General features: G+C 35.9%; 1 protein-coding gene across 2 annotated transcripts in view; it reads left to right on the plus strand.

Annotated features, from left to right (window-relative positions):
- The window catches only part of DPP10 (dipeptidyl peptidase like 10), a 653,109-nt gene that overhangs the window by 518,507 nt on the left and 115,382 nt on the right, over positions 1-19,220 (plus strand). For both annotated transcript variants that reach the window (XR_007155206.1, XM_047873649.1), the window contains exons 8-9: positions 3,319-3,439; positions 13,966-14,120. Coding sequence is in view for 1 of the 2 variants with exons in the window: in XM_047873649.1 (XP_047729605.1) it covers positions 3,319-3,439; positions 13,966-14,120 (276 nt within the window). In the remaining variant the exon portion in view is untranslated. The remainder of the gene's footprint in view (positions 1-3,318; positions 3,440-13,965; positions 14,121-19,220) is intronic.

The following is a 19,220-nucleotide window of genomic DNA, read 5'->3' on the forward strand; positions in this document are numbered from 1 at the left end:
TAACAGCATCAAAAAAAAAAAGTAAACAGCTTAATCAATAACACTAGGATAAATAGCATTACAGTTTGTCATATTTTCAATGTGATTTAAATCTAGTTTAAGTCCTCGATGATTGACATTTCGATCCAGTTTAATTCTATCAGAGTGCCCATGTAGTACCTGTGAATATTTGCAGTTCTCCTATTGTTAAGCTAGTAGTTAGAGTTTGTGATGATTATTTGAAACTAATATAATTCAAGAAAAAACTTTGGCTATTTAAAAGAGGTCAGAAGATTACAAATGTACATTTTCATGAAGGCAGCTACAAATTTTTCGTCCATAGAAGAAAGATCTTGTGGACATTCCCTGGTATTTAAGCTTTCAGCAAATGGCATTAAAATTCAGATTCCATATTGCTTGTTCTTTTACATTGAAGCAGATGTCAGTTTCATATGGATTCTGAATATCATCCAATCTGTTCTTCAAATATAAATGTAATTACTGGTCAATGGTTTTGGATAATTTATACATCTGCTGAAATCGTGGAGGTTTTATCAATTGTTTTGACTTAGAGTTTGTTCCCTTCAGAAAGCTGAGGATCTGGAACTACATTACTTTGGATTAAGTCACCTCTACCCCCAAGAATAGCCACATGTCCTTACGTATTCTGGGTGTAGATGATCTGAACTGTTGTTGCTCACAAGCCCTAACAGAAGATTCAGGTACAAAAAGGGTATTCCTTCCATGTAGGGAAGACTTTGTGTGCCAGTTTGTGAAGGCACTTTGTGTGTGCCTGTTTGTGAAAGGCAAAAAGAGGTAGTTGACAAAAGATGTAAAGCTTAAATTAAGCTCTAGATGGCTAGAATAAAGTTAATATTTTTCCTTGGTTATAAGGGATTGTGCAAGTTGTTAAAACCAACTTCCACCCAGTTTTAAGACACCTGAGGTATAGTTCTCAAGCTTTAAGCTAGGTATGATGCATGTGATTTCAATAATGAACTTCTTTCTGGGGTTCCTGGGTGTCTCAGTGGGTTGATTTTGGCTCAGGTCATGATCTCACAGTTTGTGAGATTGGGCCCTACGTCCGGTTCCATGCTGACAGTGGAGCCTGCTTGTTATTCTCTCTCTCCCTCTCTCTCTGCCCACATGTGCCCCCTCTCTCAAAATAAATATTTGAAAAAGAAAAAAATAAATAAATTTATTTTCTTTCACTTGAAAACTTTCTAAACGAAATGAAAGCAGCAAGTGTCATTTGTTATTACCTCTCTTCTTTCATTATTAGTAGAACACTACTACTGTTAGTATATTACTACTACTCCTAATCCATATTTTACCAACATAATATGCAATGCTGGCCAATAGTTTGGGAGAATTTACACATTGGCTGAAGCTGGAGAGGGTTTTTGTTTTGTTTTGTTTTATTTATTTAAAATTTGTAGCCTCCAAAAAGCTTAGGATTTTGAACCAAATTAGCTCGTGTTTCTAGTGATAGTCATGTTATTATTTGTTCTACACTTATTACGTCATGTATGCTTCACAACAGATCACTAAGGCAGGTGTGAGACGTCCCACGTTTTATAAAAGAGAAGACTGAGATTTAAAAAGGTTAAGAAAACTGTCAAAATCATTCAAATTTTGAATTTAGGCTGCCCGATTATAAAGCCCTCTCTTTTGAACACCCTGTTATAGCTGTCTTTCTCCCCACCCTCCCCCCAAATCCTCATCCTTACATTGGCATTCTTACCTGTAATACAAATTACATGTAGTGTTGGAATGATTAATTAGATCTGCTGTTTATATCCTTGCCAAATCACCAGAATCAAAGCAGAATATCAATGAGATTTTCTGGATATTAATATGGTTTTCATTATTTTTCACACCGATATTTAAAATCTAGGACCTAATGAGAGGATTATATCAGAAGTTCTTGTGTTTGCTCTGTTTGCTACTGTGCAGTGGTCCTGTAGCATGCTGGAACACAAGGGCACTAACCATCTTCTACCTTCCTAGTAGAATGTTCAGTCTAGATATCAGCTTGTTTTCCATTTGACAGTCTTCTACTCCCCCCAACATGTGGATGGAACATGATTCTCTGAAGGTTATATTATCACATGGATGAGCAGTTTGAAAGGTTTGCATTAAAAGTATTCAAATGTAGGGCGCCTGGTTGGCTCAGTCAGTAGAGCATGTGACTCTTAATCTTAGGGTTGTGTGTTCAAGCCCCACATTGGATATAGAGATTGTTCAAAATTAAAATTAAAAAAATAAAATATGGGTTATAGATAATTTTATCCTGAATTTTCTCTATTAAAGACACATCCCTGGGGCGCCTGGGTGGCTCAGTCGGTTAAGCGTCCGACTTCAGCTCAGGTCATGATCTCATGGTCCGTGAGTTCGAGCCCCGCGTCGGGCTCTGTGCTGACAGCTCAGAGCCTGGAGCCTGTTTCAGATTCTGTGTCTTCCTCTCTCTCTGACCCTCCCCCATTCATGCTCTGTCTCTCTCTGTCTCAAAAATAAATAAAACAGTAATTTTTTTTTAAAAGACACATCCCTTTGTGTGGACAGATTCTGCTCAATTTCTACTGTTGTTCCTATTGTGGGGGCTGTTGTTGATGATGATATTATTTTGGAAGACTTTGTGATGTGTTCAAATTAAAACTCTCTCTTGAACCCTCAAACACACATTGATTATTATTGCTATGCTATTAAGGAAAGATTTGCCAGCAAAGAGTGGGGCATAGCAAGATGTGTTCCATTAATCAATTCAAGGGAATTTTGCCATCCTTTCCTTTCATCAGGGTATTAGTGAGTCAGGATGGATGGAATCAGAAAGATTCTCTAGAGATTATCTTATTGATGACCAAGTCCATTTTTGTAAAAGACCCCAAATTGAAGCTCTTAAGCCATCTGTTGGCTGTTACTAAAATGGCATCTGATACAGTTTATCAGTCTCTTAAGTATGCAAAGAGTTAGTAAAACCCAAATCAATTTTGTGGTATAAAAAATAGATGAAATAGATGAAAAATTGTTGTAGAAAAAACAGATATAAAAGCTTAAATACCAGTACTATGTAATTTCTAAATGATAATTTGATACTGATATGATAAGGAAGGAAAGTGCCGTTAATAATTGAAAACAATGCAAATGTGTGCACTAAATAAAAAGAAACAGAAAGCAGGAAAATAATACGACACTTAGGTCCTCAGCTATTATTCTATAGCATGAAAGTATTTTATTTTTTTCAGTATGAAAGTATTTTTTAAAAACTTCCTAATATGTTGGTATTTTTTTCTTTTTCTTCTTTCTTGTTTGGTTTGCTTTATATGTTTCTGGAACCAGATTTATATTTTTGAAAATAATATCTACTATCAACCTGATATAAAGAGCAGTTCATTGCGGCTGACATCTTCCGGAAAAGAAGGAATTATTTTTAATGGGATTGCTGACTGGTTATATGAAGGTGAGTTGAATAGATTTAGTTTCAGAAGAGCACAAATGACATATTTTTATACAAAATCTGTAAAAGAACTCTATTCATTCTAGAACAAGACTTAGAGCTCCATTTCTTCTTATTTTCACTCAAAATTGCCTTCATGATTTCATATCTTTGCATGCACTCGTATTTTGACTGGTTGTGATTCATGTCTACTAATATGATTCCACATTTGGTGTGTGTGTATACACATACACATACATTTTGTTCAGATTAGATAGATTTTATTTTGGTGATGCTTAACTAATGAAAGTGAATGATCACCTTATGTCACCCTGGAATTCGATTCTGAATTTTTCTGACTGGGGAAAAGAAGAAACAAAAACCTTTACTGTTGAAAAAGTACTTGAAAGCCACTTGATTTTAGTCATTCCCATTAAGAACAGTCTGTCACATTTTAAAAGCCATTGCATGGGGAGCAAAATAAAACCCACCTAAAGAGTTATTTGCAGTTATTGTTGAATCAAGTTTTCATGAGAGTTAAGAATATAAAAAGGAATCAGGTAATGAAAATATCTATCCAATTTTAGCATCCACCAATTGTCACCTAGGTTATAGGCACAGATTTCCTGGGGAAGTTTCAAAGCTTGAGGTTAATACCTAGGTTTCAGACTCCACAACTGATCTTGGCAAAACACCGAGATTTAAACTAAGTTAGTTGTATTTGATTAGAAATTATAAAGCTAAGGCTCTTCTAGAAAATAAATTTTATTTATTGAGCAATACTGCCAAATGCAATCTTTCTACCTCAGAGTCGATATTTTTAATTCTGTAAGAAAAGTAAATCACTTACCTCATTCTTTTGTTCATCCAGTCTATCATTAAACAGATATTATTAAAGACTTACTACTTTCCAAGTATTTGTAAGGGTGCTAAGATACATCAGGGAACTAAACAAAGTATACTTTGAGGACCTTACATTAAGAGAAACATTTTGCCGGGTGTAGCTATTTTATTAATGAAGAGACATTGTAACCTTTGAAATTTATATGCATATGTGCACATGTATATCTATATCTATATTTTTTATATATATGCTAGCATCAAATAATAAAATATTTTAGAGACCACAGTTTATTCTGAGGAGTAGTGGAAGCTACTTTGGAAATATCAATAATAATTATGGTATGAAATTTAAAAAATTCAAACACGCAGAGTAATAAGTAGGTTTCTTTGGTTCAGAGTGTCAGAAGCTGACAAAAAGGTAAGTTATTGGTGGGGCCTGAGATGGCCCAATGAATTAAAGAAACATCTGGAGAACAAACTTGAAACTTGGGTAGTTCCAGAAATCTAGTTAGCAAGAACTAACCATCTTTTATGTAGAGGAACTGGGTAAGAGATGCCCTTTATCTTCAAAATATTGTCAGTACTGTGTGAGACCCTGAGGGATGAAGAGACTATGTTAGTGCAGCGTGGTAAACGGTCAAATCACAGTAAACATAGGATTCTATAAGAACAAAGAAGATTTAGCCCATTCTAGGCATTTCCAAACATTTTCCTAAAGGAGAAACCCTCTGAGTTGACACTGAAAGATTAACAAAGAAGAAAGTAGGTAAGAAACAGCCCAAGTATTCATCAATTGATGAGTGGATAAAGAAGCGGTGGTGTGTATATACAATGGAATATTACTCAGACATTAAAATGAATGAAATCCTGCCATTTGCAATGACATGGATGGAGCTAGAGAGTATTTTGCTAAGCAAAGTAAGTCAGTCAGAGAAAGACAAATACCATATGACTTCACCTATATGTGGAATTTAAGAAACAAAACAAATGAACAGAAGAAAGAGAGAGAGAGAGAGAGGCAAACCAAGAAACTCTTTTCTCGCTCTTAACTGTAGAGAACAAACTGATGGTTACCAAGGGGGAGGTGGGTTGGGGAGTGGGTTAAATAAGTGGTGGGAATTAAGGAGTACACTTGTGATGAGCACCAGATGTATGGAAGTGTTGAATCACTGTATTGCATACCTGAAACTAACATTACACTCTACGTTAACTAAACTGGAATTGAAATTAAAATACTTTAAAAAGAAGAAGTTAGGGAAATGTAAGCAACAGTTTGCAAAAGCATAGCAAAGTTAAATAGCTCCGTGTGCACCTTGGGAACTAAAATATGCTTGATATTATTGGGGCATAAAATTTGAGAAAAAGGAAGACAGCAAGAACCAAGGGATGGTGACCCTAAAAATAATCCAGGATTTTGATTATTTTTTCACCTCATAAAGGGGGAAACTAATAGAGCTTTTCAAGTAAGGGAGTGTCAGCATTAGATCTTCCATATAAATAGGCCATTTTGAGTACAGCGTAAAGCTGGGATCAAATAGCAGAAAGAACCAGTGAGCAGCTGGGGGATTTTTCTATGTTCCGTCAAGAGATAATGAGCAATAGTACCGGGGTTAAAGCAGTAAGAAGGAGGGGAGATTCTAAAATTGACGAGGCAGCAAAATAGATCTTAGTGGTTAAAAGGATGGAGTAGATGAGAAGTCAAGAATGATTTTTTGGCTTCTGGTTTGGGTTGTTAGTAAACAGTGGTGACAGACCCAGTGAGCAGGCATTCCTAGTGATGCATACATCAGGGATGCAAAACTTAATTTAGTGGGAACATTGGTGCCTCACAGTGTGCCAGCATGCTACCTTGGGTAACAAAATGTGATCCAAGGAACTTCTAAGTCAACTCAGTGTAGAATGTACTGACTTGACCACTGAACAAGATGATTTGGGTCTCTTATCCTTTACATAGGATATGTCATATTGCGTGACTTTGTGTAATTTTTGGCATTACATTTTTAAGAAAATTGACAAAAGAGAAATTAAAGACCATTATCTTACAAATAAGGTTATTTTCTTAATTAAAGAATGAAATTATATATATATTCCAGTACAGAGTGAACACTGTGTGAGAGACAGGAAAGACAAAGAAATAACAAAAGTCTTCCGTAATAAGTCTGTAGGCCTGACACTTTCCAAAAAAGAAATTGAAAAATTAGAGTTTTTGCCATTCAAATGAAACTCAGTCCCTTGGCTCTTATACTTATCTTATCTTATCTTATCTTAGGCATACTAGCAAATTCCAAATGTGCTATGTGATTGAATCCTCACAGTACTAGCATATTTATTCCTTTGCAGAAGAAACCAAGACTCAAGGATAGGTGACTTGGACGTGGCCTCAAAGTTCATGAGTGCCAGAGGTGGCACTTGAATATGTGTCCTCAAATCCAGTGCTTAGTCCTGATCTACTTTACCTGTTTCATGTCAGTGCCTTTCATCGTTCCCTAAGGAATGGCATACATTATGGACCCGAGCCATTAGATTTCCCTGGTCTATTTCCTCAAGCAAAGACTCTGACCACAGACTTACCTCAGTCCTCACTTTACTTCCAAGAGAAGGAACTATACCAAGGGAATCAGTGTTAAGGTTTGACAGAGGGATTTAGGCCATTCAGATGTCATTAATGTTTCCCTCAATATTTTGCCTGTCATCCCCAACCTGTATTTCAAGAGCCACACAATACCTTCACTTTCTTCTATCACTTTGCTTTTCCAAGATTCCATCAGCTCCCAGATTCCAAACCTTCTCTTTTCCCTTCAGTACACTCACCACAGCACAGTGATCTTCAGCAGTATGTATGTGACATTCTAGTGTGGAGATTTCCTTCTTGTAACTTTACAGAAATCAATTACAATCTGAATAGTGTGTGGGGGAGACCTCAGAAGTAACATGTAACATTTCCACCTTGTTTATTGAAATTTGGCTTTAGCAAATATCATAGGGGAAAAAAAAAGATTCAAGAAGGAGTCACATAAAGGATAATAAAATGTTTTTGTGGCACATTTAAGGGCATGGCTTAAACTTTTTAAGTCTAGGCCAATCTGTAAGTGTGTCTGTTAATCCCAACCAAAGGCACTTATGTCGAGATTTTAAGTCTTTAAAAGTGTAATTTTAAAGCCTCTTTGTATTTGTAGTATTATTCAATTCCTAAGGAAAGTCAAGGAAAATAAAATATGTGTTTTAAAGAGTTGAAGTTCAGAAGAAAAATAAAACATCATGCTCAAAATGAAGTATCATTTTAAACATAATTCACACAAAATGCATCTAATGTTATTCATATAAATTGGCTCACTTAACATAGTAACTTAACTAAATAAAATATCACATGAATGTTTTGCTAAAAAAACCCTAAAGTTCACAGCTGCCAAGTTTACAGCTTTGAAAAATTTCATAAAGTATTGAACCTATTAACTAGAAACAAAAATTGACTATCACTTTAAGTTATTTGAGCATATGAAATATTGGAACTACTGTGCCTAAATGATTTATAAATGTATTTTTAAGGAATTCTTCCTCGATATTCAATTCAATAGTTATTGAGTATATATATCTTTCCAGGATTATCTGAGTACAATGTGATGAGGAATAGGGTTTCTATGTTTTGGGTATTTCCAACTTACTGGAGTGAAAAACTGTAAACAACTATTCTATAAGGAACCATTTGGAGCATGGTCAATAGATATATAAATAAAAGTAGAATTAATTCTAATGGGATAGAGGAATATAGAGTCACTTAATAGAAGAAATGGTCTGTGCATTGAGCTTTAAGAATGACAAGAAGAAAGAAGTGAGAGAAAAAATTCACGGCATTAACAATACCCTTTCAAGAGATGGAAATCGGTACATTTTTGGTTGCTCACTGAGAACAACACAAAATGCCTATTTTTGCTTTTTTTCCTTCCTTCTCTTGGATACAGGACGTCTCATTCATCCATTCATTGATTTAACAAATATTTATTGAGCACTTACTAACTCTCAGTAAAACTGGACTATGGCAGATAAGAGAAAAAAATTAGAGGGGCAGCCATGGAAGCCAGAGGAAGACAGAATAACAATGCTAATTCTCTGGAAGTCAAATAAGCTAAGGATTCCCCAGTTACTGTTGGATTTGCTACCAGAAATTGATGAAAGCAAAATCAGTCAATTTGTGGTACCAGAAGCAGGACGGCAGTGGATAGAGGTGTAAATGGGAAGAGAAAAGTTTATGAATATAGACAACTCTTTGAAGAAACTTGACAGTGAGATACAGGAAATAAAGGGGAAAAGCCATCCATAGACCCCTATGGCTGGCAGTAGCATACTCAGGAAATCTTACATGTCTAAATTGATACGCCACAAATAGATGAAATCAGCTTGCTTTTCAGAATAGCATGTTAATCTGAACACAACGATTATATATTAGATTTCTGTAAGTGCTTTGTGTTGAGGCTATGTTTCTAAGTGTTTTTGATATAAAACAACATGTGTTGAAAACTCCATCTGTTCTGCACTGAGATTTTCTAATCATTGTAATAAAGACAAAGAACCAAACCTTTGTTGGAATGGAATGGAATGCAATTTGTAGAAATACATTGTTTGTAAATAATATAATATAATTAAACAGGAAGTTTCATTCCATGAGTAAGAGCCCCTATTAGATGTAATTAAAAAAGTGTGTGCATTATCCAAGAGAACTCTTAAGCAGATGCATATTAAAGATTCTTTTATTTATCTCCTGCCCATTTCAGTTAGCTTGATTTTTTGTACCTGAAGGAAGTCACATAACTTTTTGTGTGTACTAGTTTGCTATTTTAACATTTTTGTGAGGAACAACTTTAGACATAGATCGCACTAAAATAAATTAGAATAGACGATACCTAGTTTCTCCTGAATAGTGTTCTCAAATCTGGGCCATTCTTATTTTTGGGCAGTACTTGTGCATACATATTTGCAGCTAGGATAGAACCCACTTCTTAGAAACCCTGAGTGTTGATTTTAGGCAACGCAATCTGATCTCTCTGTACCTTTAATTCTCACAAGAATTTACACCCATTTGGCATTTAGCCTCTTTTTTTCCTCAGTGTGTCTTGTGGATGGGTCTCCTCATATGAATTGCAAGTAACTTGTACAAATCAGGATCAGAATTACATTTGGAAAAAAATGGCACATTCAAAGTAGTATTAAACAACTTATCAGCGAAGGGGTCACTTATCAAAGACAAGGGATATGTAGCAACCTGTGGCTGGTAATGATTTAGTCATTAACACCTGAAATGGAAAGGGTACATAAGCTGTTACTAGAACCTACAAAGAAGGAATCCTATAGTTTTTGCAGTAATAGAAGCAGTAAGTTTTGGTTGGGAAACATAGCCAGACTCACATGATTCCAATGGGTGAGAACCAAGAAAATAAAAAAGCATGCAAAAAAAACCTTTATTTTCTTCATTTGATTTGTCTGGTTTCATCTTGGCCATGGCCAACAAAAACTCAGAGATCAAGTGGTATTATTATTACTTAAACAAAAACTTTGTGTCTTTGAAAGAACACATGAAATTCCGTCTGCTACTGTTTCATTGTAGAGTGGCATCAGTCCAGTTTATATTCCTGTCTGAAATTTATAACTACAGCCAACACTTGTGTTTTTCATATAAGGCTTCAGGGGAAATGCCCCATTAAACAAGAAATAAGGCCTTACCTAGTAATCATAGCTCCTTTGTCAATTAATGATTCACTTTTGCCTTTACCTTTTGCCAGCATTTTGACTACATAGGTTATTTACCTAGTAGATCAAACCAAAATTTTATCCCTGCCCAATCTTATTCCTTTGCTTCTTTTTCTTAATTAGGTTGCTACAATTTCAATTTTGCATTGAAATGGAAATTGGAATGTGGAAAATGTAGAATTGGAAAATGAGATAGAGTTGAACAAAGGAGTATTTGTGAATCTCCTGAGTCCAGATAGATTTTTTCTTTCCTCTCCTTTGTATAGTGAAGACATATATATATATTCTTCCTGGCAGATGAGATTAATTATCAGACAGACACACAGTGACTATGTTTTCTGTCAGTTTTGTTTTCCCCTCCAGGCCTATTGAGCCCCAAATGGTCAGGGGGAAATTTCAGCTTCTAATTCAGAGGAACATGATTATGAGATTTCCTGTTAGAAGCAATCCTCCCTTAGGCATTTGGACTTCTAAAACCACTGATCTCCTTATCTTGAATACAAGAAACAAAATATGTCCAGTGTCCAGTGGGTTAATGGGGTGATGGTGAAAGAGAATGCTACACTCCTACCCCTTAGTTCCCAGATCTGTGCTTCCTGGCTATGCGAGAGAAACACATATGTATGATGACATCCTAACTTTAAGGTTGTTATAGGGCCAAAACCAAGGTAGAAAAGACTAGTTCACCCTTCCATCAAGCCAGGTACATATAGCTAATGGAGAACACTGAATTTTATGGTCTGAGCCTATTGCCCTTCTTTTTTGCTGTAAAATCTTTTCTGTTCGGTGGTGATGTGGGTGAATCATTGTGATAATGGGTACACTATTCTGTAAGCCCATGAATAGCAGTGCTGACAGGACTTCAAGCAACCAAGGCATATCTAAAACAGAGTACGTGTCTGTCTTTGTAATGACAAAATGCTACCCGTTCTTGATGGAATGGCTCCCATGTGATCTACCTGTCACCAGGTAGTCAGCTGGTCCTGTTGGGAAATCATGCCATATCAAGAGTTTAAATGACAGCCACTCTTGTTGGCAGGTAATGGTGGGAGCCCAAGCAGACTGACCTGTACTTAGTAGTCATATTGTCCATCTGATGATTGAGAACCTCCTCTGGTATGCAGTGTTCTGGTGGATATCAAGTAGGACACTACTATCTTCACATTTTTACATGTTTACCCCTCCTGATAGATGGATGCAGTTATCTTTCCCTACATTTCCTTGTCACTAGTTTTCTAATTTTAGTCTTCCCATAACACTGATCAGGTCTTTTGTTAGTTACCGTGCATGAGTCAGGGTGGACCCATGCTTCAAGCCAATTCTCCTTCCACAAAAGGTAGAAAACTAAGTATCTTGTTCAAAAGTCTGCCAACTTGGAGGATTGATGTTTAGTTTGGTCTTTTAATGCCATTCCTCAGTCAGACTGTAGTACAGAGCCTATCCAATTTCACAGTCTTCAAGTACATCATACAGACCTGCCCATAAACCAGGCCTGCATTTATTCCTCCCCTGTCAACATGTATTAGAAAACACATCTTGAGATTTTGACATGAGCTGAGGAGACAGAGTAAAGCAGAAGATGCAGTACTCTGGGCATTTTACTTCTGTGTTCTGTCCCAGTCCCATATATACCCCTTCTATTTTATAGTGGGATATTGCTTTATGTGTTTAGTTTTATGGTCAGTGAATCGGATAACTTTAGTGCATGATGGGCAATCGGGGTTGCATAGACACTTGGCATCCCATGGTCAGACTAATTGCTTCTGCAAGTGTCCAGTAGAGATCTGCTTTTGAAATAGAGAACATTAATCAGCACAGGAGGAAATGGCCTTTCTCTAAAGCCTGTAATATCTATGTTTTGATTGCCATATAGTGAGTGTCAGAAGCTCTGCACAGCATCTCTGTTTACCATGAATATTTATATTAACATTGTATCTGCTGGTTCACAAGGTAAAGGTGGCAGAAAGGGTTGTACCATGGCCTTGATGTGCTGAATAGCTCTTTCTTGCACAGACTCTGCTCAGAACGGGCAGCTTCACAGGTTGTCTGGGAAGTAGAACAGGGCATCATATGTGAATATGCTTTAAGCTGTTTCTTCAAAATCTGAAGAATCTATTCCCTCTTCACTTTTGCATGAGTACAATTCCAACAAATTTTCTCTCACTTTAGAAGATATATCTTGGTGTGTACTATGCTACTAGATCTCCAAATTCTCCCCTAGGGATATAGAACTCATAAACTTTACAGGGATTTATCTTCACTTTGCCTTTATGCAGAGGATGTCTCCCTCCCTTGGATAGAGGCTGCCTCTGTCAGCAAGAAGACTTGTGGGAATTTTCAGGTTCAGCATCTTCAGCCATAAAATTAGACACATACAGCAACATTCCAGTATAAAATGTTTTATTTATGAGACTGGTCCAGAAAGCATAAGCATACTGCACACATTTACCTAAGCATCTTTATCCTATGTGCCAGGGTCCCAGTACTTCTCCGCTAATATCTCTGTCTTAGCTTAAACAAACAAACACACACAGAGTTGAGCCACTAAATTTGTGTTGTAGCCCTGCAACCCTTGCTGTGTACTCTTGGACCTCTGCCTTACCTGCAACTACAGAAGAGACAGACTCCTTCAAAGATGCCCTGATGATCTTTTTTGTATCCCTGATTTTGCAGTCATGGTTTCAATTTCAGTTTATGTCTATGTACTCTCCCTGAGGTGTCATATGAACCATGTGAACTTCACTTTATAATCTGTAGAGTTGCCATTGTTGTGGAAATCAAGTGCCACCACCAATTACCCTCCCCAAACCTTTCCTCTCTATCTGCATTTCATTCTGTGTCATCACCAGTGACAGTGGATTACTCATGATTCCATCCTTTGCTACAGATTATTTATGCTCCAATTCCTTCCTGGAAGGGTGATTGTTACATCGAAGGTAGTGCAGATATAGATGGATATAGATATACAGATATAGATACAGATATAGATCTCCAAGGTAATCTCAAAATCTCACTTTAAAGGTCCCTTTTCTGAGTCTATTGCTGGTATTCTTCACGGCATTTGTCAAGGTACCAAAAGGAAAGAGCTGGCACATTCTGAAGAAGATCTATTTACAAAGAGACCACATTTATGAAGTGAAACCATAAAGGACAGAGATATAATCTAGACCAGTAGCAACCAAGCTATTATACCACCCCTATGTCCATAGAGATGAACCATGCATTACAAGATACAAAAGGAGAACATTTCATGGAAAAGACTGCATCCATAGGAGTAGTGACATTATTTAAAACATACAGCAAGCCTGAAGTGCCACTTCAGGATAAGGCCAAGGGAGTGAATACTCTGATTTCACTCTTCTTCTAATCTCTTGCCATTGTACCCTAATGGCCATGCTCTGGAAAGCATGACAGCCCTTTTACTGTAGTTGATACAAGTTAACTTACTGGGACAGAAGGCAGGTATAGACAAGTGAATAGTGGATCTGGTCACATGAATGATATCCAATATATTTCTTATTCTATTTCCTGAGAGCTCAAAATAATTTCATGAATCTAGTTTGTCAAGGCATTGACAAATACCGAAATTCAACTTGTTTGATGATGGAGATATGATCGAATGCAAATATAAATGAATGGTGACATGAATATGGTTTTATGCCATATCTCAGTCTTCAGTTACTGTTCTTAGTCTTTTTATTCCAATAGTGCTTTCACCTTCTCTCTTCACATTTGCTGATGGTCTGTGAAATCCTGACTTCATTGCTTCATTCTTTCTTTCCATTGCATCTGCTTCCCCTGGGACTAAACGGGTAACTCAGAAATAAAGAATTCTTCATGATGTTGATAAAACCCAACATAGGAAAAAAATGTATATGTGCAATGGAGATTTCAAGGACAGATGTTTGTGGGTCACTGAGCCCACATCTCTACAGTTGGTTTCAAATAACACTCATTTATTCTAGAGGAACTTCTGCATTCTCATATTGCCCACTGGTGGTCACCAGATGGAGAAAGGCTTGCCTTCCTGATGATAAATGACTCGTTGGTGCCTAACATGATTATTCCTCGATTTACCGGAGCATTGTATCCCAAAGGAAAGCAGTATCCATACCCTAAGGTAAGTATCGTAGAAGCACTAGTTTGTTCTCTCTGCACCATTGACTTGATTGATAGTATCCTTGGTTCGCGAACAAATTGTCTTTGCAGAAAAAAAGAAACTTTTCCTACCGGTCAGCTGACTCATCTTTTTAGAGCTTGCAGTAGCCTATACACACTGTTCTGGTAGGAAGAGGTAGAGATGATTAAGGGCTTGGGAACGGTCACTTTTGCTGCATTTATTTCCCTTTGATGCTCTCATTCTTGTTTTCCCTCACCTTCCCAGTTAGAAAAAAGGTGAGAAGACATAAGGGGCAGCACTGATGCTAAGGCACAGGTTTCTCCAAAAGTACATTCTGTTTGTTAACATTTGTCATGTTCTAGTTGGTAATAGGTGTTATAAGGGAAGAAAAAGTCTCATGGTTAAATGAGTTGAAATTTCTTAGTCAAAAAAAAAAGAAAAATCCAACTTCTCTCAGATTATTTCGTAGAGCATTTAATATACTATATGTTAATGTGTATTATAAATCTCTCATAAAAAATTGACTAAGCATAAAGTATCTCCAGTAAGGAATAGACTAAGCATAAAGAATCTCTATAAAGAATTTATTAGTATTAGTATTAACATCAGCATTATTTTGGCAGAGCATACTCTGGAACATACTTTATAACATGCTGGGGTAGAGCCATAGCCAGGCATGGCTAAGATAGATGGAATTGTTTTATTGAGTGAGGCAAATACGGAAATCTTGCCCAGAGAGCAAAACCATTTTCAAGTAGGGAGCAGGTTGCAAAACATCTGGAGTGTAACTGTTTTTTCTATTGTATGGCATTTTTGATGCCTTAAGTTCTATTTTTAAAGGTGTATTTACCCCAGGATTATATTACAAAGAAAAAGGCTCACAAGTGAGGACCCTTATGCATTAATCATGTAAAGATGTTTTATAGGAAAGTTTTTAAATTCCACTTTACACAGTTCACCTCTTAATTTGGTAAGAGATGGCTGCTAATTCGATTTAGAAGCTATTTTTAAGCCATTCCTTTCGTGTGTTGTACTTTATATTTCCCAAGCATGATAGGTTTTGTACCTTTCAACTTGTGCATTACATTAATTGGTCAAAGTATTGGACAAATTACCCATGACACATGTTATTCTATACTTGCAGTGAAGGCATGGTCTGGGTAGGGGTGACTTTCTCTATTTTCCTCTCATCTACCAGACCCAAGTTACTCAAGGTAGGGAAAGAGAGGAGAGGAGAGGAGAGGAGAGAAGAGGAGAGGAGAGGAGAGGAGAGGAGAGGAGAGGAGAGGAGAGGAGAGGAGAGGAGAGAGGGAGGAGAGGGGAGGGAGAAAGGAAAGGAAAGAGAGGAAAGGAAGGAAGGGAAGGAGGGTGGGAAGAAAGGAGATGGAGCGGGGGAGGGAGGGAGGAAGGAAGGAAGGAAGGAAGGATGGATGCTGGCTTGAATATAGAGAGTCAGGAATAAGAAGATTGTTTACTCAGTGAGATTCTGTACCATCTGTTGTGGTTTTGTTTTTTGGGTTTTGTTTGCTTGCTTGTTTGTTTTCTCTCAATCTTGTCTTCCTTCCATAGACTGTAGGTAGTATTAAATGACTGGCTTATAGCTGAGAAAGACAGGAGAATTGAGAGGAATCTAATTTTATGATTTTGAAATATTATGTATAGGGTCTTTTCTGGATATAAGTTAGAAGTCGTATATATTCTGTGCTCTTCAGGAAAAAATGGCAACCTGGCCTAACAACAAAATAATCACATTCACGAAGAGATTTTTATTGTACTTCAAGTACACAACTTATGACTTCTCTAATATAGATTTAGCCATGTTTTACGAATGACAGTTTGTTCCTATAAGGCATAACTGCATCTTTCCCCCAAAAAATGACTGAAAAGACTTCTCAAATGTATTAATTCTCACATCATTTGATTTACTTATGATAATGAAAATTCACCTGACAATTTAAATACAAAATGAAGTGGCATATTGTGAAAAGCATATGTGAATAGGCAAGATATTCACACACAACTGTTTGTTCACTGCAAAAAGGAAACAAAATCAGCCCCAGGGAAGAAACAAATTTTTTGTAATTCATGTCCCAAGAGGAGTGGGGAATTGTAGGACTCACGCTAAGAACCATTCGCAATAGGTGCATTTTCAAATTGCCTTCTCAGTTAGAGGCTGCTGGTGCTTGAACTGGGACACTCCTAGACCTCATAATTTTAAAAGGCTGAGGCAAACACATAAACAAATAGAAATATCTGAGAAAATTTGATTCAGAAAATACTGGGTTGATAAATCTAGACATTTTGTTATTAATAGGTTAATTATTTTATAATTCTCAATAATAAAGCTAGGCATAAAATAATCTTTGCTATTATGTAAATCATGTGTGCTAATAATATACTTCATATTTTCAGAGATAGTTTCACTATTTTTTTCCTTATTTGGACTTCTTCACAATTGCCTCTATTTATAAATGGACAAACTGAGCTCTCTAAAAGGCTAAGTCCTTCTATAAAAGTCAGAGTTATTTTAAGAACAGGGAAATAACTCAAATTTATTGATTCTGTCCCTTTTTGTAAAACTACCAGAGGTTAACTTATATATCTGAGGACATATCTGGAATCGAAATATCATCTTGTCAAATTAACAAATATATGTGTAGCTCTGTTTGCTCCATTTACTCCTAATGACTTAGTAAGATATACATATGATTCTTAGTCTCACACATGAGATAGATAGATGGATAGGTAGGTAGGTAGGCAGGCAGAGAGAGAGAGAGAGAGAGAGAGATAGGTGATGGATGGATGGATGGATACATAAGATATATAAATAATAGATACATAGATAAAGACAGGTAATGCAAGGTAAAAGTCCTGAGTGTGTGTTAATTACCACCACTGAGGAGTATTAAACACAAAGAAACATTAGCTATTCTAGCAACCATGCCAAGAGAAAGAATCATAAATCCTCGGGAGGTTTTCAGTAGGAATCCCTGCCCAGGTACTTAAGACCATAGGACTGGAAGAAAGTAGGTCTGAGCTTGATCCTTGTTCTCGGAATAAGTTTCAGTATCATTTTGGATAAATTACTTAAACTTTGAAAGTTATTATTTTCCACTCTGGTTTAAAAAAAAAACAAAACATTTGTCAGTTATTCCACTAGCAACTGTATTATTTTGATTTGCTCTTACTTTTGCAATAAACTTACAAAAAGTAGTACTTTAGACATTGAAGTAATTCATAGAGTTCACACTAAATTGTGCTTCAAATTAAACTAGATTAAAATAAGTGCAGCAAATACTCAATGTGGTCAGATTTACTAATGAAATACTTACACTAAACAAATATATTTGTATTTTACTTAATTCAGCATGATTCAGAACTCATAAAATACCCTATCATTAGCAATTCAGCACAAAAGAGATGCACAGTTCTATCTCAGTAACCTCAGGTTAATCTTCTTAATTAAAGCATTATCTCGTTTAATGACAATTTAGTTGCCAGTAAAATAAGGTTAATTATTATTGAGGCTTGTGTTTCAGAATTATAGAGGAAGGATTCTGTAGATATGCAGTCTTTCTGGAAAATGTGACTGTAAAAAGCAAATAGATGAACTCCTCTAATTTGCAAAGTATTGAAATGATCCAGATATTGAAAGGTGTGAATGAACTTGCACTGTGCACTTAATTTCAAAACTCCATGGAGAGATAAAAATCTAATTGAGATTATAGACTGATGGACAGCTGAGTTTTGGAAATAGCCTAATGTTTGTTTTTTATCTAAAATTGGCCACACATGTACACAAATTTTAGTTTGTTTTCATGTAAAAGCTAACAGGGTTATCGGTGATCCCATACAGGTAGAAGCATAGCAGAGTTGCAAACATTAAAAACAAACAAATGAACAAAAAAGTATCTTATGATATGGTAAATACCATCTGTGTCTTTGACAAAGTATGTCATAAAATTATTCATCATTGATATGAACTGACAAAAAATCAATTTCTCTTTTTCTAAATGAGTTTATTGAAAAATAAAAAGTAATAGGCACAATTTTTCACCAACTAGAAAATTCAATGTCTTTATGATAGCTATCTTTTTAATTTGCTACTATATACTGTTTTAGACATTTTTTAAACTTTAGACATTTTTAGAAATTACTGTTTTGTTAGTCTATGTGACAAAATTATGAGCTATTTTTAAGCTACAGAAGGGAAACCTACTTTGACTCAAAACTGCTGACTTGTGACATATTCTCAGAGAAGTATTGTCTCATTTTTGATAATCAAACAATACTTGAGGATCTTTAACATCTTGCCCATCGTCTATATTCAGTAAATAACAGTTATGTCCCATGACATGAGAAATGCTGGTTAAATCTTATTAAACAAGCCTTCCTGCCCTCTGGGTAATTCTGATGCAGGTTAACACCTTTGGTAACCACTGAACTGTAATATATAATATATATATGTATATATTACACATGTATCCAATATGTGTATATATGTATACAATATTATATATTATATGTTATTATATATTATTATACATTATTGAATATATATGTATTACTACATATACTAGCAATAATATATATTATTGAAAAAATATATACATATATATCAGTGTCTTATAAAATTTGCATACTAATTATAGCTATCTGAGAGTCTTGTTAAAACACAGAATCTTGGGCCCACGACTATGGATTCTTATTTTGAGTTTGTGTAGGGCCTAGTATTTGTGTTTCTAAGATGCCAGGTGATACTGATGGATACTTGCTGCTGGTCAAAGTTCAACACTTTGAATGGCACTACTAAATATTGTATCCCAGCTCTAATTTTTAGTATATGTGGTCAAACTAAAGAAATGGTTAGATTGAAAAAATGGATAAGGCCGTTTTTTTCAGGGAGGGTCATGACAATTAAATTGAAACAGTAGTGATGTGAAAGGGAGCTCCTGTGTGTGGTATAAAACTAAATTGTCCAAGACAGATGTGCCCAGAACTTGAGGGTTTTAAAATAATGAAAAATTTTATAAAATCTGACACCAGATCCTACTCCATGAGGCAGGATCATAGCTTATCTTCCAGGAAGCCCTTCAGTAT

This window comes from Prionailurus viverrinus, chromosome C1 (genome assembly GCF_022837055.1).
Source record: "Prionailurus viverrinus isolate Anna chromosome C1, UM_Priviv_1.0, whole genome shotgun sequence".
Taxonomy (NCBI): Eukaryota; Metazoa; Chordata; class Mammalia; order Carnivora; family Felidae; genus Prionailurus; species Prionailurus viverrinus.